Source organism: Sitodiplosis mosellana, unplaced genomic scaffold (genome assembly GCF_009176505.1).
Source record: "Sitodiplosis mosellana isolate CC-2019 unplaced genomic scaffold, AAFC_SMos_1.0 Smas_scaffold_46, whole genome shotgun sequence".
In the NCBI taxonomy this organism is placed as follows: Eukaryota; Metazoa; Arthropoda; class Insecta; order Diptera; family Cecidomyiidae; genus Sitodiplosis; species Sitodiplosis mosellana.
Window position 1 is genome coordinate 419,619 of NW_022595288.1, and position 21,882 is coordinate 441,500.

Here is a 21,882-nt window from a genome sequence, read left to right on the forward strand (position 1 = left end):
TTCAGTTTGTATCAATATGGTTAGTTTTATTTCTGTTGTTTATTATTGTTTAGTACATTTTAGCACAGTTTAGTACCATTTAGAACGTGTACTGCCTCCCAAAATTGTTAGGAATCGCTGGAAATGCACCAGAACCATTTTTTCAAATTAAGTACAATTTAGTACAGATTAGTACATTTTAGTACAGGGCGCTACATAGCTCTGATGAAGTACTAAGACTTTGCTTCAGTGATCAATGCTTTATTTTCAACGGCTGAGAATTTATAGGCTTACATACTGAAAAATGCACACCTGTCAAAAAATAACGGTAAATCATAAAATTGCAAATCGCACCCTAGAAATGAAATGTAGTGACCATAAGCAATCTAGAGCAAAAAGAAAATCAAAAAATATTCATATTCCAAATAGTTCTGTAAAGTAAAGTTGTGCCGGCTAGTTATCTATATATACCTATAAATTATTATTTGAGTGGTTTGGAGCGAAAATGTAATACAGAAAAGTTGAGCGAAAAAATTTCGATGATGAATGAGCGGAAAAGTGATAGCTATATAGTAAACTATATAGTAAACTGTATAGTAAACTATAGTGAACTATATAGCTGTCTCTTTTCATTTGACATTTTTCCTCTCAACTTTTCTGTATAAAATTTTCTCTCCAAACCACTCATTTCTTCATGGTTATTTATGGTGCATTTTCATTTTTTACATTCTATGGTGGGCAAGTAGGCATTCGACATTCCAAGCAGAATGCCTTTGAATGCCAATAGAATGAATAAAAAAAATCAAGTCTAGAATGAAAAACAAATCTTCATTTTATTTGTACACTTTTTTAACATGTAGAACTAAATTTTCTTCTAACAAAAAATGCATTTTCGAATTTTTTTTTTCAGTTTATAGCAAAAACTCCATTGCATCATCAAAATCAATCAATCAAATCATATATCAAAATGATTCAAAAACAAAAAATTGTGCATTAAAGGGTTAACCCTCTAATGCAGTGCTGTCCAACCTATTGGCTACTTGGCCACTTGTGGCCATGGCCAACCGAAAAATTTAAGTGGCCAACAGAAGATTTTGATACCTTTTTATTATAATTCTAGTTTTTTCCAGTAAATGATTTGGAATATTGAACCGATTTTCAGATTTCAAAAAGTTTCAATTGGCATTCAAATTTCTGATCAGAATAATATTCAAAATTTATCAGATCTTTTCGGTACGCAGAAAACTCAATTGGAATTTGATATTTCGTTGATAAATGAAGAAAGTGGTTTGCCAAATGAAACAAGTGATGCATTATGGAAACGTTTGCTATCTGAATGCAATTTCTTAGTACTCAAAGACGTTGTGCCAAAATTTCTTTGCATGTTCGGGTCCACATACGTTTGTGAGGCTTCATTCTCCAGTCTCACACGTCATAAGAATAAATATCGTAATGCACTCCCGCAAGGAAATTTGGAATCTAAACTTCGTTGTAAACTAAACCAATCGATGCCTGACTTGAATAAACTCACATTAAATAAAGAATGTCAACCATCGCATTAATGGAAGAAAAATAAATAAACAAACAAACATTAAATTTTCGTGTATATTTACTGTGTTTCCTGCTATACCAAAACTATCTTTGATCAACTGATTGAATACGTTGGAGACAGCCTCTCTGATCGTCTGTACAAACAGATAGGAAACGTCAAACAAGAAAAATAAAGCGGCACCTGCAGACTGGTTGGAGAAATAGAGAATCATGCATATAGTTTGCTATAACAAGTACGCGTCTGTGTTAGTTCGAACGTTGAAAGTATGACACATTGCACTTGGTCCCCAGGCGGCGCTGTATTCTTTACTATTTTCATGATCAGAAAGGCTGGTTGGAGAAATTGGCGGTTACGTCTTGGAGTGCTAATGATTTTGCAAATATTTCACCACTTTTGATCAACATCAAGGAACTGAGCATTGAAAATATCTCTGATGATTCACACATGAAAACAACAGCTCATAACCTGGTGAATCTTGAACGTGTTTATCTCCGTGCACCAACAACCGAAGCAATTATGTCGTTCGTTCGTCATTCAGCAAAATTGAAGAAAATCATGGTCGCTTATTGCTTTAAAATACCGAATAGCACAGAAGATGGCCTTTATATGGCGGCATGGAACAAGGAGCGTGGAAAATTGGCCGAAGCAACAAAAGTGACGATTTATTTTGAAGAATACGTGTACTTAGCAACAAACAAAACGGAATTCTGTTTCGAAATAAAACGCAATCATTCATACGATTGGGGCGAATTAATTATGCACGTTGTGTTTGATTTAGATCGTTGACAAAAGTACTTTATAAGATGTATTCAAAATCACCGAAGGAAATGTGAATGGATTTTCGATTAATTCGCAATCAAAGTACTCGACAAGTGTTTCAAAATAAACTCTAGAATTATCCCTTGAATGATGATGATTCTATTTGCTTAAAAAACTATGTACTGATTCATGTTATTCGCATTTTTCAGCAACAAAACAATATTAATTACCGGCTTGTGTATTCATTCTTATTCATTTTGTTCACTTGATCAACCGCCAAACTCAACGCAAAGCTGCTTCCTCACTGCGTATTTACAATGTTTACGTTCATTGAAACCGATTATAACCGAACCAGTGATAACACGAAATCGTCATATACAACGCAGCATAATAAATATAAATACATTCAAATCCCCTGATAATTTTTTGTTAGCGTTTAATTTGAGTCATGTGATTTTCCGTAGATTATGTCTGACACATTCAATGACTAATCTGGCCCGTATCACTGAAATGCGCTAATAATACTGACTTTCTTTGGCATTGTCCGCTAGACAAATGATGTAAAATTAAGCCTTGGGCAGTAGAATGTTTTCGTTTTAAATCATTGTCGTACGTGTAGTGAAGCTGTATTGAGTCATTGACAACCTAAAACCACTGTAAATCGTAGTAGTTTCAATTTAGATCATGTGAAGTGGACATTCGATGTGAAGCTGAAAAAAATACTAACAAAATCAGAAACGAGTGAAACTCAAACCAAAATATTGGTTTTTCCAATGTGAATTTTTACAATAAAACATATCTTTTGAAGCCAAGTAAAGATTTGGAGAAGTTCATGTGGTGCGTCTTGTGTTTAGTTTAAACTTTGAAGGATTGAAAAAAATATCAAACTGCCGTTCAAATGTTGTCGTATTTTTGAAGTGAAAATTAAAATTTTGTTAAAAAACGGATTGAAAAGTCTTCCTTATGTCTGTTGAACAGGCTCTGTTCCGAGTGCTCTGTTTTAATTTTATAGCCGTCTTTAATTTTTAAAATAGCGAATTTATGAGAACCACCAATACAGCATTTGGGCGAAATGATAATAAACTGGAATAATAATAACATGAATATCATCATGTTTAGTAAAGATTGTTTAGAAGCAATGTTGTTAAGTATACAATGTTTACCTATCAAAACCCAATTTTTAAGTTAAAGCAACGGCATTAAGTTCAAATCCTGAAGCTGCGGCTACAACTAAAAAAAATGAGTTTGATCGGTGAAAACAAAAATATCCGCATAACTGTTTGGTTAGTTGATCATCATTTTGCCCACGTTTTTACACCTTATTGGCAGTTTTTGGGTAAATGCAGTTTTGAAAAACTACAGCTGGATTTAAAATTAAAGTCAAAGTACTTGGAACCAGCATCAATAATTTTGTCTTGTTGTTTGATTGATTTCGTTTTACATTAAACGATTGCGTGACAAAATTGAAGTAATTTTTCTTTATTTCAGTGTCGATAACCACCATCAAAATGGATAACTTCAATGTAATCTTCACGAAGCAAACCGTTTTCATCTTTAATTTGCTATTTGGCGTAGGTTAACGTACAATTTTCCAAATAAAAATGCTTTTTTCTAATTCAGAACGCATGTAATGAATTCGTATAAATCGACCGAAAAAACCACAATCTAATTCTATGAAACGTAAACTAACAGGTCACTGGAATTTCAATGCTAGTACTTAGCGCTCTTATCTACGCCGATTATCATCAATTTCGAGACTTTATTGGTATCTATAAGTGTACACAAGCATTTTATATGCAAACTTTGTGAAATTTTTGTCTCTATTTTGTAGGAGAATATGCATGGATTGCACCATTCTTTCTAATATGTGCTGGTGGTATTGTGTTCCTGATCACGGTTCTCTGTTGCTATGGTACAATCAAAGAGAATGCACGGATGATTCAAATTGTACGTGAATATTTGCATCTTTTCAATAACATGATTACTGTTATTAGTATTATCTATGGGATTGTCGTCTAACTTGGAACGGTGGGTAATATGGGACTAAAGAAACCTATCCCAAGTAAAATGACAATCCCCTATGTATATTTCATATAAAAATCAATTTTCTACAAAAATAATAATGGACAAATCTTTGAAACAAACCTAGTTTTTGGTCCTATTGACGTGGCTATTCTTTTTTGAAATCGCAACAGCGGTTGTGGTCTACGTGAAAAGGAATCAGTTCAATGGAACTTTAGACAACAGCTTCGATTCAATGCTCAACAATTACGAGAAAAATAAGGAGATTTGGGAATTTGCACAAACTGAGGTAATTATTATCATGAATTTTCATAACAGCTTGTAGATTGGCCGAAGAAAGATCATGGTTCTGGGTGTCTAAAATATAAAAGCATGCAAATATCTGTCTAAGTGTGTAAAAAGATGCCAAAATGATTATTTTCTTCAATTTTTTTTCTTGGTTTTAACAAATTGACCCTTTTTCTACAGTTGAAATGTTGCGGCGTGAACAGCCCAAAAGATTGGACACGAACACTGAATAACGCTAGTATTCCAATGTCATGCTGTCAAAATCGAACTACGGAAATCACTGATTGCACCGAGGAAATTGCAATTAAAATCGGCTGTAAAACACTTTTGTTGACCTATTTGGAAAGATTGTCAATCACGTTGGCGGGTGTGGGCTTTGGCATCGGTTGGATTCAAGTATGAATTTTATTGCCATTTTCTTGAAGAAAAAAAAACAGGTTCAAAAGGTCATTTCACAAAAGCAATAACGAATTGTTGTTCGTTTACAGATTGTCGTCATTGGATACTCTTGCTTCTTGTTCAGCGAATTTCGGAGGAATTTCGGCCAATTCACACAAAGACTCATCTGATTTAATGGCACTTTTTTATGTTGATTATAATAATTATATCAACATTATACTATCTTATCGTTTATTCTCATATGACATAACGCATGAAATCATTTGTATACCATTCAATTATATTAACAATATGAACTCTTTAGAAATATGATAAATAAGTAAAAACAAACAGAACAGAATAAGCAAATTTATTTTACTCGAATGGAAAAACTTTGTTTGTTTATATTTCCAACTTTTCGATTACGAAGACGAACAAGAAACGTGTTCGCATATAATCTCATAATAAAAATGGTAATCGAAAGAGATACATACAAGTTTTTGTAGTTTCTCTCTCTCTCTTTCTTCCTCTCTCTCTTTCTTTGGTCTTACAAACCATTCAATTTACTTCTTTGGTCAAACATATTTCCCAAGTAGCACCGATTTGTTAAAATCTTGTAACTATAAGTAAGAGGTAAAATTTATATAACGTAATTATAACCAGATTGTAACCGGATGAGTTGCATTCATTCCTCGATTTGTACCAAGTAGCAACAGAAAGACGGTTAAAATTGCGTTATATTTTCCAACATAGATGTGTATAACCAACTTTGGTGCAAGTTACTCAAATATAACTAACATACAATATAAAATTGGTTACAAATCTGGATCGGTGTTACTCGGATTTACTTTCATTTTTCGGAAATACCTCTCGTAACTATGCAAAAACAAGGTATAGGATTATTTGCCGCCGATTTTTTTTTATCCAATGAATATAAATTCAGGTGTTTTGCGTCATTAGATAGCAGTTTTGCTTCGAGTTTCAAAGGAATGTGTGCGAAAAAGAGGTGAAAGGAGACAAACATTGGAAAGAGTAGAAACAGATCATTGAAAGCCAAGAACTAATATCTTAATTTATTAAGAATCTGAATAAAGCTAGAAAAGAAGAGAGAGAGAGAGACATAGAGAGATAGAGAGAGAGAGAGACATAGTAAACAGCAAACATTTATTGTTCATTGAACTCGTCTGACAACTCTGTCAAACTAAAGTTTCGGTCCAGCTAGGTTGGGCGCAAAACAAATATTTATTCATTTGTTAATAAAAATGTTCCGTTTAGTTTGTATATTATCGATTCTCAGTGTTTTTCAGTTAAATAAAGCCAAATGCGGTGAGTAAAAAATGTGTATTTGCATTGGATTGCACAATTCACAGTCTATCTATCCTGTAATTTACCATCAGAAGTTTATGTTTCAAGAAACGTTTATAAATGTGTTAAATTTAAAGTTCATTTAAATTTCTCGAACAAATTACTACAGGTGCAACTCCTGATAAAATTGTGGTGTGTCATACTTTGAGCAAAATCGATGAACGCTTGAATAATACAGAATTCAAAATCGAAAATGTTGATCTAAATCTGTGCACGCATTTAGTTTGTATTGACGATATCTGGCAGACAGCATCCAATAACGGTATGAAAATTTACAAGATTGATTCAACCAGTAAATATGTGGGCGTTTCAGAAAAATGTTCAGTATATTCTGCATGGGTTTAATAGTTGGCCTCAAATGATGACGATTGCTATATATGGAACCACAACAATCCATTGGCAAAATGAAATTCGTTGAATGAACCTCCGTAGCCTAAAAGAGCACGTAGACGCATTTACCTTGTCGAACATTGTGTAGTGTCAAACATTGCTCTCAAAATGTGCGAAGCTATTGGAATGACAGTTTCTCATTGAGGAGACTACGAGGGAGTATGGAACTCTCTCTGGTCAATGGGAATAATATCATAAAATACCAAGCCCTGGCAACTACGGTACTCCCTGTAAGCCAGAGAGAATATGTACCAATCGTTATGATTTGAGCCTAACTTACGGAACCAAAACCATGGCGATGAAGCTACAACAACAATAACACGTATTTCCAATGTAAACATAAGACGAGCTCTACTGACACGACGCTTGTGGTAATAGTTGAAGATTTCAATCACATAAGCGTAGGCATGGCCGATAATAATCAAGTAGCCTTTCACGCAAACCGTATAAATCCTGTGCTAGCGTGTCTGTATTCCCGTGTAAAAAAATAGTAACTGAGCAGTCAGTTAACTAATTTGGGACAAAAATGACTTACTTTGACATTTCAGTACAAAGTGTAGTGTAAGTCTATCATAGTTAACTGAAATCATTTGAAGTTACAAGTCAATCTAAGTTGCTTCATTTGGATCAAAGTGATTTTCTTAGAACAAAAACATAAATTCAATCAACTAAAGTCAACTGAAGTTATAGTCAGTCAGTCATTTTTTTTTCACACGGTTTGTGTGTGATATTGACCGCTCAACGTGTGTTGTGTGTATGACCATTAGAGGCAGGTCGAATGTTGTCGTCAGTTTGGATTTCATGGCCGCGACCAAAACACAACAAACCCAGGCAGAATTTGGCAGATTTTTTCCCAATCTTGCCTTATTGGGGAAGAAGTAGTATGTTTACTGGTAAAGTAGACAGTTCTACTTTGGGTTCTTTATCTATTTAAAGATTTGACCATACATTTTCATAGGTAGAATTAATAACACATTTTCTTAACTTTTTCACGGAAGAACCATGGACAAGTTTGACTGCAAGTTACAAACGATTTACGAACCTACGGACGAAATATCCTCACTTGAAAGTAAGGGCACTTCTTGAGTGTTGCAATCTCTTGTAACCAAGCAGAATAGTTCTGTGATCAGAGAAATAAATAATGATTATGAAAAAATGTTTAGATTTCAGTTGCTGTTAAACAAAATCCAGTTGATATCATTCGAATTGTTACCGATAAAATGCACCGAAAAGAATTCATCGAAGATGCAAGTCGCTTCTTATCGAGTCACAAACTCGATGGACTGGAACTGTTTTGGGATTTTTCAAAACTTAGGTATTTGCTAAAAGACTAGTAACTTATAATTCAATTTGGAATTTGATTAGTAAACTAAAGTACTTCATTTCTTTTTTGTTCCCATCTTTTCTGCCAGACAAAACGACGAATCAGAAAATTTCTACAACAATGAAGCACCTGACAAAGATATTGTGATAAGTTTCATAAAAGAGCTCAGTAGAACTCTCCAACGACAGAATTGCTCACTCACCTCTTCACTTGTGGGAATAAATAAACGATTTCTAAAGCTTTTTGGAATCGCTGACTTCTCCAAACATCTCAACTTTATTAATATTCTGCCAAAGTATAATTTTCTGAACCACTCCGAAACTGCTCGCTACAAAATCAATGAAACACTGAACATCATAGCCACACCAGGCATAGAAGCGACAATCGAAAATATGATTGAGCTAGGAGTTCCAGCAGCGAAAATTGTGATGGGAATACAATTTATCGGTCATTCATTTTCGACTGAAGGATATGAAGAGCCATGTACTCACAGTGAAGTCTGTAATTTAGAGAATCTCGGACGAATTTGGGGCTTTGATGAATATTTCGACAATAAAACTGGCATGGCATTTGTGAATAATGAAGGAAAATTCATGTATGCACAGTTTTTAAGATCATTCGATAAAGATTTACCAGTTCCACCGATGGCTATAATGTACGAGAGTAGTAGATCCGTCGCAAACATTGTAAGATTTGCTTTGCGGAGACGAATAGCTGGAGTTATGGCGTTTCCCATTGATGCAGATGGTGCACTTGATGTGTGCGATATTCGCGATGACACATTCGCAGATTTGAAACATTCAGAATTAGCCACCGTATCCATTCCGTACTTCAGAGGAACATTTCCCCTTCTCAGAACAATCAATGCCATTATCACGGTGAATGTGGAAGAAGATTAACGACATGAAAATTTAATCAAAATCTTCAACCAAATAGTTACTAGCTGTAAATTAAAGGCTTTATTCTCGTCAAGTGCGAAGTAGCTTTTAAGATTATTATTAGCATCAATGCTGTTGTAATTCGTATTAGAGTCTAGGATATTTATCTCTTTTTATCAATAAGTAAAGATCAAGTTACTTCATAAAACTTTCCCCGTTCATTGAAAGGGGCAATAATTTATTATCTCTCAACTTTTTTATTGTGATGGCAAAAGTGTGTATTCTAACTTCAAGGTATGATAGAAATGCCTTAGAAATCGCAATGACCGTATCTCAAAAACTAGAGCTTCCAGAGTAAAACTAACGGATTCGGATTCAGCGGCTCCAAAAACCATGGAAATGAGTCACTCCCGCTGTGTGTTCCTTTGCTGTTGTATAGTGTTATTTTCGGCCATTGCACCTGGAAACCATATGTTCATTATTTACATTTTGATACCGGTTTCTTTGCTTGGAATCACTTAGTTTGAAATAAAGATAACAATACATTCCATCAAAAGAATTGAATAATTTTACAGATTATGAAGCATACTAATCTAATCAGCAAACAAATGGAATATTTATCTTCTATTTTTGACTTCATTTGAGCATTTCGTTTGAGAATCCATTCAATATTATGTACTAGTACAGCAACAGATTGAATAAACAATTAAGAGTTGTGAATAAATATGCAAATATACAATTTAAATGTTTATTTTTATGTGTTACTAACATGGTGCGGCTGTTTACACTATATTTTCCTATATTTCGAATTGGCGCGCTGTTTAGTTCCGATTTGAAATGTTAAATTACATTGATGTGCCCTTTGAAATGGGGGGCGCTCGCGTCGCCTCAAATGACTTTGACGTTCAACAGCCGCCACACGGTTACTAATAATTTTTCGAGACATTTACTCCAACATTCTCCACCGTGTGAAAATTTAAAAGCGATAAATTATCGCCGATAATTTTGCATATACATTTTGTGATGCTTTTTTTTATCGATTTCATCTGAATGAAGTCTGTAAATACCACATATGAATGGTTTGGGGCGAAAATATAATACAGAAAAGTAGGAGAGGAAAAATGTCAAACGAAAAGGGATAGCTATATAGTTCACTTTAGTTTACTATACAGTTCAGTACAGTAGCTATCCCTTTTCCGCTCATTGATCATCGAGATTTTTCCGCTCAACTTTTCTGTATTACATTTTCGCTCCAAACCATTCATATGATCTGGGCTGTAGTATTATACTCGCCGGAATAACGCGATTGAATTAACAAATGATACTGATTGACAATAGTCAAATTGATGCTTTCATTTCTTGAAAATCTCAAATTTTGTGTGTCAAATGTGTGAAGCAGAGACGCGTGTGGCTCAATACCAATACAACATTTAAATAAGACAGTTTGTATGCTGTTTGTGAATTATAAAGAAAGTGGCAAAAAGCGTAAAGATGCTAAAGAATAAACGAAAATAAACAGCGATGTATCGACCGACACTGAACGCACATACAAAACCACTTTTTTAAAGCAAATAAGTTCTATTGGTGATATGTCATTTCACCAATAGAATATTTCATTTGTATTGGTAATTTCAATACAAGTGACAAATTTACTAACATTTCCTATTGTATTGAATTTACCAATACAAATGAAAAATTCCATTGGTGAAATGACATTTCACCAATAGACCGTCAGGGTTCAATAATGTAATCTATTGGTACTTTTGCATTTCACCAATAGAACTGGCAGGGTTCACCAATTCAGTTTTCTCTGTGCGGTATACAGATTCTGTTTCCACTTTTCAACATCACAACATATTATCATTTTCGGCGAAACATATTTGCGAATTTAGAACCAGGTTTTGGTTTTGTTAGGATTTTTTTTATCGAGCCGGAATGAAGGTAACAGCATTTGATGTGTCATATATCGGTAATAACGTAACCATTACGATTGAATGCATTAATTTTACTAAAATAGCGCAGATATTCTTATAGATCAATCACATTGAATGTTGCGCAACCCAAATGGTTCAAGTTGTTTTTTTAAGAACTAAGACTGACCCATATGTAAATGTATTGATGCTATAGGAGAACTTGGTAAATCAAAATACAGAATGAATTTGTGATTGATGATCGAGAGTGTATGCACAGTTAAAATGTGTCTGAAATGGAAAAAAACACAAACACGTCCAAGAAGAAGAAAATCATTATCCCACGTGAATGTACGCAAATATGATTCTCTGATTCAAATTAAACGCGATCACGCGAAAAAGAATTGAAGTTCAATCAACTTTACCGTTGAATTAATGCCAGTTATTGCTGGCAGCAATTTGATGCTAAAAAGTACATTCTCCATGTCGTTCGAGAATAAAGTTAAATTGGGTTTTATTGCTGGCGAAAATTTTTGCACATGAATGAATGTAATTCGATGGCTCTCTTTATCTTTGATGGAATATAAATGTTAATGAACTTATATTGAAGGAATCCCATTTGTATTCAATACTTTCACATAAAATTGTCATGTTTTACTTAATTTTAACTTTAAAAAAATCAAAGCACTGTAAAATTCAAATGACATTAATGTTGAAAGAACAAACGAACAATTTATAAACCTGCAAAATCAATATCCTCATTCAAAAGTCAAGCAAATCGATGTAGTGAGCAAATTCCGTCCTAGAAATTGTCAAACCTTGTTTCTGACCTTGCGTCCAACCTCATAATTATGAATTCTGTTAACAGAGATAAAACGAAAAAAACCAGCATAATGCTGGCAGCATTTTTCAGAGTAAAATAAGAAATTTTTCTTACTACCGAAATTTTCTTCTTCTTTGAATCTCATTTTCATAGTGTTGGATGAATATTTGATTTTTGTTTAGAACGATTTTTTTTCTTCCAATTCTGACTTGTTCCCCAAAATATTAAAACTGTTTGCATTTATCGTGATTGTTTTTTCTTCTTTCTCTTTCTCTCTTTGCGGATCCGATGTGTAAAAATGTAGAAATCGAAGTTGTTTTTGTCTTGATTATATCCATTTGAACTACAGAAAATACAATTTTTGAGTACCGAAACAAAATCTTGACTACCGGTTTTATGCTTGAATCACGCTTATTTTATTCCCTGATTTTTTATAGTTTATTCCAATTCGTTCCGACTCATGATCTTCTAACATCTATCAATCTCTTCACGTGCGTATAAATTTCAACGACCATTTCCAGCGCTGGATATAGCTCTGTATTAGGGAACCTCCCAAGTGTTTCTAGAGAACATAATCGAAGCTCTCACTTTGTGGAATTTCCAATGTGTCAACTAATTGAAGGCGGAGCGTAACATTGAACCATTAACGAATCTTTTTCTTCTTTGAGTGACCGCTGATATTGGAACAATTCTTGGTGGATGTGTGAATTAAAATGAAAGTAACGAAGCATAAAAAGTGGTTGAAGAGTAACCTGTCGTTGGACGTCACACACGTGCTGTCTATGATCCAAAGTACAATGGCCAAATTTAATGTTGTCATTTTCGGTTGTTGTACTTCAAAAACATGTGTTTACTTATCACATTTTGGCAATTTGGCTCAACGAATGGTAATGAAAAGTTGAACGCTGCAATAACAAACGTATGATGACCATAACGAATGCAGTGTTTTGAGTGAAATCGAACTGTTTTTTTTTTTCAAATTAAGAAATATTTATGTCCGTTAGTAAAGTTGGTAAAATTATATCTTCATTGAAACTGCATTCCTAAAACAGCTCAATTAAAAGTGTCTTTTACCATATATGATAATTTAAATTTCTATTGAAAATCATATTTCAAATTAGTTTATTAAATTAAGTTACTACCTACACAAAATTTAAAAAATGTCATTGAAAAAAATCAAATATCAAAACCCTTTTTTTCTTCATTTGCTTGACTTCCAAATGAAAGCAATAAAATAAATGAATGAAATCGTCGCTTTCATCAAGATTCCGAAAAAAATTTGTGTGTTAAACATGACATCGGAACGTGACACTAAACCAATAATTGAATTCATCGTCTAACCAAACAAAAACATCGATTTTTTTTTCATGAATATTCGTTCAAGTCAGCATTTGAATTAGAATGTAAAACATTAAGTTAAGGTATGAACACGACGAAAGACAACAAAGATAGTAAAGAGAGATCGAAGACACACGACGAACCATTGCGTATGATTCTCTCCATTTAGCGTTCTCGCGCTGGGCTATTACACTTTGAATAAACCATGTGTTCGATGTTTACGTTTCGATACCGGTTTGTGGTGTTTGTTGATGTTTGCGTCGGACTTGGCCTGGAATAAAAGTAACGGTATCAATGAAAAGGTAACGTTGAATGCATAATCGATTGATTGTGTGACGAACAGAATCGCGTTACGTAGCAGAATATGTGCAATTGGTGCGGTTGAAATCTGGAGAGAATAAAGATCGATCAACTTGTAAAAAAAGTGTGGCTTGAAAGAGATCGGGTAAGAGAGAGCAAAACGTTTAACACGGAACAAATGATATAAGTACAGGAATGCCAGAGAGTAAATGGTTCTTTTAATATGCTTGCACAATGTATAACCGAATGACCAGGGGGTCATTGACCAATTGTTTGAACATTGATGTTCTTGTTCATACATATAAAAGTTCTATGTCCGTAGATCAGCTTCATTGTTTTCGATAGTCTTTGTGAATAAGATCAAAAACAACTATTATTCGTTCAAATTTTTTTTACAATCTATAAATTTATTCAAGAGTCTAGAGTCTTATGTCAAATTATATCTACCGTTAAATGAATCTATAAAGAAGAAAGGTTGTACAAATTCAATTCAAATTAACTCTCTATTCATGGAACCAAATATTAAAAACCGTCAATAAATCTTCTTCCAACCGAAACTATGAGACAATTCCCCCACATCAATACGTCTATATACCACAACCACGGAATATTCTTTTGGTTTCATGAATTTTCTCGAAGTTTCTTCCATAAAAATGCAAAGAGAAAAGTTGATCCGACTGCCAATGATTCTGTCGGCACAATCCAGTTCACAACGACTCGGTGAATGTCAATGAATGTGCTAATCGGAAATATGCTATCCAACACAAATGACCGTGCACGGTGTTAATAATAAACAAAGTGAAATCGTTTTTTTTTTTCATTTGGCGTTCCAACAACAACAGCAACAAAAACAACGGGGAAAAGAAAGAGTAGGTATCATCAACAGTGAGTGAACGGAATTTCAATGGTGAGAAAAGAGTTCTTCTCTCACTTCTGAAGCCAGCTGAACATAAAATTCAACGAGTCACCGCTTTCGATCGCAGTTTCCATTTGGACTTTGAAAGAAGCACGTCTATCAAAGTAGCGAAAGAAGCGAACAGAACAAACCGAACGCACAGTGAATTTCGAATAATTATCGTGGAATCGGAATAGAAAGAGTGAAGAAGCAGAGAATTAGACGGTTGAGAAAATTGTTGAAGAAAAGGTGAAGTGTTAAAACAATTTTGAAGATTGAACTAGTTGGATTAAAGTCAAGGTTAAATTGATTACTGCTGAAGTTCTAAAAGGTAAATTAAATATTTTGCCATTCTTAAGGATTTATCATCACTGACACAGACTTGTATGCATTGAAAACTTGTTCGGACACAAAGAATCAAAAAAAGAAGAAGAATTCGTATGCAAACAGACAAGAATAACTAGTTTGAAGACCAATCTACGTGACTACATGATAAAAACAGAAGCTGCGGTCAATTAAATTCGTTGAACGTGCGGAACGTGAAACCCTTTGGTCGAATTTCAGGTCATTTTCGATGAATTTTGAGGTTTTTAAGTGGAAAAACGTATACAAGTTGGGTGAAAAATACATTCTGCAAACGAAAACGTCTGCTTTGAACATTTCAAAGTAGACTATAAAATCAATCATCTGCTTTATAAACGAAAAGACTCATGAACTCAAAAAAAAATCCACTGAAAGCAAGAAAAGTTTTATTTTTAAAAAAATGTCTTCTTAAAGTCCAAAAAAGTCTTCTTGTGTGTTCATAAAAAAGTGTTGTTGACATTCAATGCCAAAGACAAAAATAATTCATTCCAAGGCAGAAAAAAGTCTTCTGATCATTATTAACACATCAAAAGTAGAGACAAGGAAAGTCAAACGGAAATGATAACTATTCGACCCAGTTCTCGACTGTCAAAGAAAAAAACCGAGAATGTTGAAGATCGACAATTACTAAAGAAACTCTATTTATTTCTCGCCATTTTTTTTTTGAACCCACAAAGAAAAAAAACTCTCGTTTTTTTTTTGTTTTCATTTGAATAGATCCAAAAAAAATCACAATTCAAGTGTCTTCTTGACAACATTTTGTTTCTTCTCAATTTGATTGATAATAGTATTTTCACGCTTCAAGAACAAGTGATTTCGATTTTGTGCAATGAGTTTTTTTTGTCACTGTAGAAATGTAACATTGGCCTCGATTTCCATCAATTTCACTCATTTCAGACGGCGTCTTTTTGTTCTCTCGTTCCGATGACGTACGTTTAATTTGCAGAGCACTTTCCAAACAAAAGTGCTGCCAATTTTTTCGAGCATAGTTTTACCATGTTGTCGGATTTGATTTTGTATTTTTGCATGTGGCTTTTTTATGTTTCTCTTTATTCTCGTATTTTCGATTCATCACATTGCTTTTTTTGTGGGGAACGGTTCACGACGTTTAATTTGAGTTCTCTGCACTCATGTGTTACACATGACCCAATTCTATGTATTCATATCGGTATTCAGATGAGATACGATGATGTCGATGTTGGAAACACCCAAAATCATATATGAACATGTCTTATGTAGCGGCCTACATCTCACATACCGTTCTAAAAGAAACTTTCTCATTAAAATGCAACGAATTATTCTGTTTCTAGCCATGGTCCGCGGTCTGCTTTGTTTCGTTTCCGAGCGTATCGATTTATCATGTGATGACTCGAAAAACGGTCTAACTGTTCACGTTATAAAAATGTTAGTCGTCATTTCCTTCAGAGAAATAAACATATGTGTAGGCAACAAAATAACAAACGAGATACACTGAATGGCCATTCGTGGCTGTGGAGGTAAACAAGTGTGAAGCAACAATAAAACGAAAGACGAAGAAGAAAGCAAAGAAGAACGCGTGTGTCATACAGAACGTGATGCACATTTTTTTCTCGTTTATATGGGATTACCACAAAATACACTTAGAACGGAATGTGATAGATGTGTTGACGCGCTTTAGATGTTAGATTCTTTCAGCTCTTCTGCTGATATCAAATTATAATGCCTCAAGATTTTTGAGATGAATTTTACGTTTTTTAATTTCACAAAAAATTTGTCGATTATTAACAAACAAATATATTCATTAGTTAAGCATATATGCCAAATTTTAAATTGGCCAAAGCCTAATTTACGGGCAAAGTTTGTTTAACAAACATGAAAATCATGCTAAATGTGCAGAGACAATGATAGGCAGATTTGTTTACAAACGACAAAAAACAAACAAAACAAAAATCTCCATAACTAATGTATTGGCAATGTAGCACTAAATGGCGAATATTTTACATTTCTTATGGACTATATATACTATGTACGCAGTGACAAAATTGTTGACAAATAACGGTAAATGAACAAAACGAAAATCTCATTCCAGCGACAAATAGCTGGCGGCCGATACAACAGCCGATGTCTCGTTTATGCACTGCAAATGCGTCAGAACAACACAACGCATGAAAAATATTCGATAAATTTATTTGATATTTGAAATTTATATAAATAAATTTATCTGCAACCAACCTCTGATGAAAATGACTGAAAAAATTGCTCTATTTTTACCCAATTTTCTTACAGGTCGTTAATATGTTACGTTTTGTGTGCATTTTGGCCGTTTCGAGCTTGTTCACATTGGCTGCAGCTAAGAACTTGATCAGTGTTGTTAGAAAAGGTACGTTTTGAAGTAAATTGTAAACAAAATTTTGCCTTTCCAATTCGCAATTTGATATTTCGATACTTAATCTGAAAATTATCTTTATAGAGGTAATAATTATTAACCAATATTGGTCGAAAAACTAGATCTATTACTGGAATATCTTTTCATCGTATTAAAAAAATAGGGGGCTTTTAAGTCAAAATATACATTCGTATTTGTGTGTATATTCCGTGAATATGGTGCATATTTTGTCAGTATTGTGAATGTTTCGTATGACTGTCATCTATGGTGTGGAATATACATGAAAGCCCCTAGATTAAGAACTATTTTTTTATCACTTATTCTGCTCGATATTTAGTAATTAATAATGTTGTAAGATTTCTCTGTTTTATTCTTTTCATCTTATTTTTTCCATTTCAAATTGTTATTAACGCAGATCCACCGCATGACAAAACAGTCGTCTGCACCACATCAATATCGTCCCAATTGAAAGATTCCAAGTTTAAAATCGAAAATGTTGATCTAAAACTGTGTACGCATCTCGTCTGCGTTGATAATATTTGGGATAAATCAATCGGTAAGTCAGGAAAAAAATGTTCATAAACTGAATAAATTCCGTTGTTGTATCTAAATAGCTCACATTTAGCTCAAAAGTGGTAAATAATTTTTCGAAAAATGTTGCATATATGTTTCTCTCAATTTTCCGATACAGAACCATGGGTCTCGAGAGATAGCAAAATTGAAGGCCATTATAAACGCTACACTAGTTTGCGGCATCAATATCCACACTTAAAGGTGAGAAAGTTCAACACAAAATTCGAGTTCTTTCACTATTTTCATTAGTAAGATAGTATTTCTATCATTTTTGAATAAAAGAACGAAGACATACAAAAATGACTTTTTCAACAATTGAAAAAAAATATCAACATACGAACGTGTTGAAAGTCAAATGGGTTTTAAATTATGATTTGCTGATTGATGTGGTTCTGCCTTAATTCATGTTGAATGCTTCGATGTTCGCCTCGGGAAATACCATCTAACTAATACAAAAATTTAATTATTGATCTACTTAGGTGTCTTTGGCTGCCAAATATCCGCTCGATGAGTACGTTCGACACGCGGCAAATCCAGAACGTCGCAAGAGATTTATTGAAAGAGCAACCGATTTCATTTTGAATCACAAATTTGATGGGTTGGATTTAATTTGGGACTTTTCTGAAGATAGGTAGGCGTTGATTAATCAACTTTTTTCTTTGCGTAGGAAAAATGGAACCAAATAACTTTGATTCTGATTAACATCTGATTGACGTCAGAAATTGTTTGTAAAAATATTAATGGAATGAGATTTATGCGGTGATAAATAACGCACTTAGTCGCATTATTGCCACCTATTTCGTCAACGATGTAGAGCAGCCGCTAGTGTGAGGGAGACAAAATTTGAGACCGAAAAAATAGATTCAAAATTTTTCTTTATTCTCTTTTAGGCGCGCTTTCACATCGTTCAATATTTAACACATTTTTCAAATTTCTCCCAATTTCCAGGCTTCACAGTTTAACTGGCAAAGATAACATCCAACAGTTCATGCGAGAGTTGATGGAAAGTTTCGAAACGCAAAATTTGTTGCTCACATCAACATTTATTGCGTTCAACAAAGACCAAGCGGAAAAACTCAACATTCCAGCCTTATCTGAACACTTTGACCGTCTTCAATTCGTGCAACAGTATAACTTTGTTGAAACATGGCCCGGTAGCTATCGCGTCCAAGATGTCTTGAAATCACGGAACATTTCAAATTTGGAGGAAACCATTGACTATTTGATTGAATCGGGTGTACAACCGGCAAAAATTGTGTTGGGCCTTCAATTCATTGGCCTATCCTTCCATGCAGTGTTGGATCTCGCTCCAAAATCGGCCACATTTAGAAGAGCAATGACCTACGATGAAGTGTGCCGCACTTTATCAAACGCTAAAAATTCCGAATGGGAGAAATTCTACGATGATCAAGTTGGATTGGCCATTGCAAAGGACGAGTCGAAATCGTGGCGCGGCATTTTGAAATCAACAAACGTTGTAATCTATGAATCAGCCCGTTCAATCGCAAACAAGATCCAATTTGCAGTAGACCGAAAATTAGGCGGCGCCATGGCTTTCCCCATTGAAATGGATGACTTCCGTGGTAATTGCGGCATTGAAGAAGAAGCATTCGCCGATTTTGAATTGGGCGCTAAACTCAACATTCCAAATCGACACAATGCCACTCATTCTCTTCTTAAGACCATTAGCTATGCATTTGAAGTCGCTCCGTATGCAACCGCTCAGGGCCGATCTCCGTCAAAGGACAAAATCTACTACGAAGATAATCGAATCAATGAAATCGACTCGGATGCCGATGTAACAGCTATGATCCCAGAACAATACAAACCATTGATCCCGATCGTATTTTCGATGAATGACGCAATGGTCGTTGGATATGATAAAATGAAAGAGAAAGCTGAACTTTACGATAAAGACCAAACATACCAAAATCTCATGTTCCTTTACATGCTGAAATTCTCGCGAATGCTTTTCTTAGTTCTGAGCGGCGCTCTATTCGGCAGATTCTATTAATATCAAAGCAGAAGGTTAAGAAAATAAGTTAAAAAGAAATTTGTTGATAATTTTTTTTGGGAATTTTTTTTTTAATCAATTGCTGCTTCAGTATCATTACTCAAATTTCCCATTCGTTTTACAAATGAGCGTGTTAAAAACACACTGCTCCGAAGTGCTTTAGTACAATCAAGTCTGATTAGTTAATTTATTATCGTGTGACGTTCACCATATCAACAAAAAGACCATCGTTAAACGTTTTATGCAAACAATAATTGTGAATCAGATCACAGTATTATTTTGCCGAATTTTTACGCGTTTTTGGTGTGTAATTAATCAAATCTTCTATATGATCTTAAAAGATTCTCACTTTTACTATTGAAATGAACATTTCATTTCAGTTTTTGAAAGGGACGACATTTTTTGACCCATTGCTTTTATGAATGTCACAACTTTTGGTGCATGAAAGTCAAAACACATATTATTTATTTGAAGAAAGAGAATATTTCAAACATATTTTATTGTAGAAAGGTATAATAAAATTGTGTACAAATTGAATCTGGGTTTTTTTTCTTCTTGTCAAACCAATTAAAAATGCAAATGAAATGAATAATTTTTAGAGTTGGACCTTCATGGTCAGATACGATGCATTTTGATATATGTAGGTCGAAATGTTTGACGGCACAAATTCTTGTGCTATCTTTCTTATGATTTTCCCTAAGTAATGGACACAGATCGAATTTCGGAGCTGATGAATGGTGTTGAGAAAATGGTTTAAATTTGTATGAACATGAACATTTCGCGACCTATTATTATCATCATATGATGCATCCTATAAATCATATCTGTAGTATGGTGAGTGATAGTAGAGAGAGAGTGTACGCATAGGTTGAAAGACTTAATACGACTGTTGCTTTATTCAATGCTTCTTACTCACTAAGATGTCACAATGCAATAGCATGACATCTGTCATGCCACATCTCTCCCTTTTATTATTTCATTGGATTGAGAAAGATGTGTTGATTGTTCTTATTCTAAATTACAATTGTTTCAAATGTATCTCTTTATCCTTCCCCTTCCTATCTTTAATTCAATTCAATTTACTTCATTCATTAAAGAAAATCAAATTATTCAAGAGAAAGAAATGAAAAAAAAATGTGTGTATGTATACAATTTCAATTAAAAAAAAAAAAAACTAATACGCTCTACCACTTCGTGTGACTTTCCGTATCGACTGTTGATCGGGCAATGAGTCTGTTGTTGTTGTTGTGCCGTTAAATTTTTTAATGTGTTTTGTATTTCGGCGGTAGCTTCGACCATCAGAATCAATTAGGAAAGAACGAGGCGTATCATGTTTCATGGCGATGTTTCCGTGCTGCCATTTGTTATTGTTTTGAAAAATGACCGGTTGACTTTGTTCGAAATCTGTGTCTCTCAGTCTTGCCGTCCTATCGTAACAAGCCTTTGATTTATTTTGCTTATTCTGCAACTGCAGCTCGACGTCAACACACAATTTCGGTTTGTATTTGTTTTTATGCATTGGAATGTCAGTTCTGAGAACTCTGTTTTGTAAGAGCTCCGAAGGCGAGTATGTCATATATTTTGTCGGAGTCGAACGATACGCAAGCAATGCTTTCAAAACTTCATTTTCATTATTCGACTTCTTCAAAATTCTCTTGCAAATGTCAACGGCCTTTTCAGCCATGCCATTCGATTGAGCGTAATTTGGACTACTCGTTACAATTTTAATGTCATGATCATTGGCGAATTGTTTACATTCATAAGATCCAAACGGCATATTATCAGCAACGATGATATGTGGATAGCCGAAGGATGTAAAAATTCGTAGCAGATGTTTATTTATTTCCTGCGCTGTTTTCTTATTTAATTTAATTAGCTCTATCCATTTCGAATAGTAGTCAGCGAGCACTAAATAATTTTTTGCTTTGTGTTCCAATATGTCACATGCAACTTTTTCGAACGGGTAAGTGGGAATTTCGTGAGAAATTAGTGGCTCCTTTTGATTTTTAGCTGAGTTTTCTTGACAAATTTGGCACTTCGAAACTGATTGCTCAATTTCATTGTTTATGCATGGCCAAAATACTGAGTCGCGTGCTCTTTTTTGTGTTTTAGTAACACCGAAATGCGGTTCATGTAACTTATTCAAAATTGTTTGTCGCATGGAACCCGGAATAATAATTCTTTCATTGTAAAACAACAAATCGTCTTCAATCAGAATATCATTTCTCAGCCTATAATAATGTCTGACTGGCATTGGGCACTTTGATTTGTTGTTCGGCCACCCCACTTTACAATACTCTTTAATTTTTCTCAATGTTTCATCTTCTTCTGTCGCTCTTTTCAATTCAGATTTCCGTTCATCGCTG

At 34.2% G+C, this 21,882-nt stretch overlaps 3 protein-coding genes across 5 annotated transcripts; all 3 read left to right on the plus strand.

Moving 5' to 3' along the window:
• Positions 1 to 2,817: 2,817 nt before the first annotated feature.
• LOC129569869 (tetraspanin-6-like) lies at positions 2,818 to 6,266 on the plus strand. 2 transcript variants are annotated; one of them, XM_055449061.1, is made up of 7 exons: positions 2,818 to 3,626; positions 3,779 to 3,861; positions 3,983 to 4,055; positions 4,122 to 4,237; positions 4,440 to 4,601; positions 4,781 to 4,996; positions 5,089 to 6,266. In XM_055449061.1, exons 1-7 carry the CDS (start codon positions 3,530 to 3,532, stop codon positions 5,167 to 5,169), a joined length of 828 nt encoding a protein of 275 aa, XP_055305036.1. In that variant the 5' UTR covers positions 2,818 to 3,529; the 3' UTR covers positions 5,170 to 6,266. The 2 variants fall into 2 exon arrangements, with proteins under 2 accessions (XP_055305036.1, XP_055305038.1); XM_055449063.1 differs by having other exon boundaries at positions 2,820 to 3,127.
• Positions 6,236 to 9,674, plus strand: LOC129569868 (probable chitinase 2). The gene is made up of 5 exons (XM_055449060.1): positions 6,236 to 6,304; positions 6,453 to 6,605; positions 7,732 to 7,802; positions 7,897 to 8,048; positions 8,146 to 9,674. Exons 1-5 carry the CDS (start codon positions 6,241 to 6,243, stop codon positions 8,954 to 8,956), a joined length of 1,251 nt encoding a protein of 416 aa, XP_055305035.1. The 5' UTR covers positions 6,236 to 6,240; the 3' UTR covers positions 8,957 to 9,674.
• Positions 9,675 to 14,200: 4,526 nt separating this feature from the next.
• On the plus strand, positions 14,201 to 19,579 carry LOC129569837 (probable chitinase 2). 2 transcript variants are annotated; one of them, XM_055449017.1, is made up of 6 exons: positions 14,201 to 14,450; positions 16,830 to 16,923; positions 17,345 to 17,485; positions 17,621 to 17,703; positions 17,982 to 18,133; positions 18,451 to 19,579. In XM_055449017.1, the coding sequence occupies exons 2-6, from the start codon at positions 16,839 to 16,841 to the stop codon at positions 19,514 to 19,516; spliced, it is 1,527 nt and encodes a 508-aa protein (XP_055304992.1). In that variant the 5' UTR covers positions 14,201 to 14,450; positions 16,830 to 16,838; the 3' UTR covers positions 19,517 to 19,579. The 2 variants fall into 2 exon arrangements, with proteins under 2 accessions (XP_055304992.1, XP_055304991.1); XM_055449016.1 differs by having other exon boundaries at positions 14,202 to 14,532.
• The last annotated feature ends 2,303 nt before the right edge of the window (positions 19,580 to 21,882 follow it).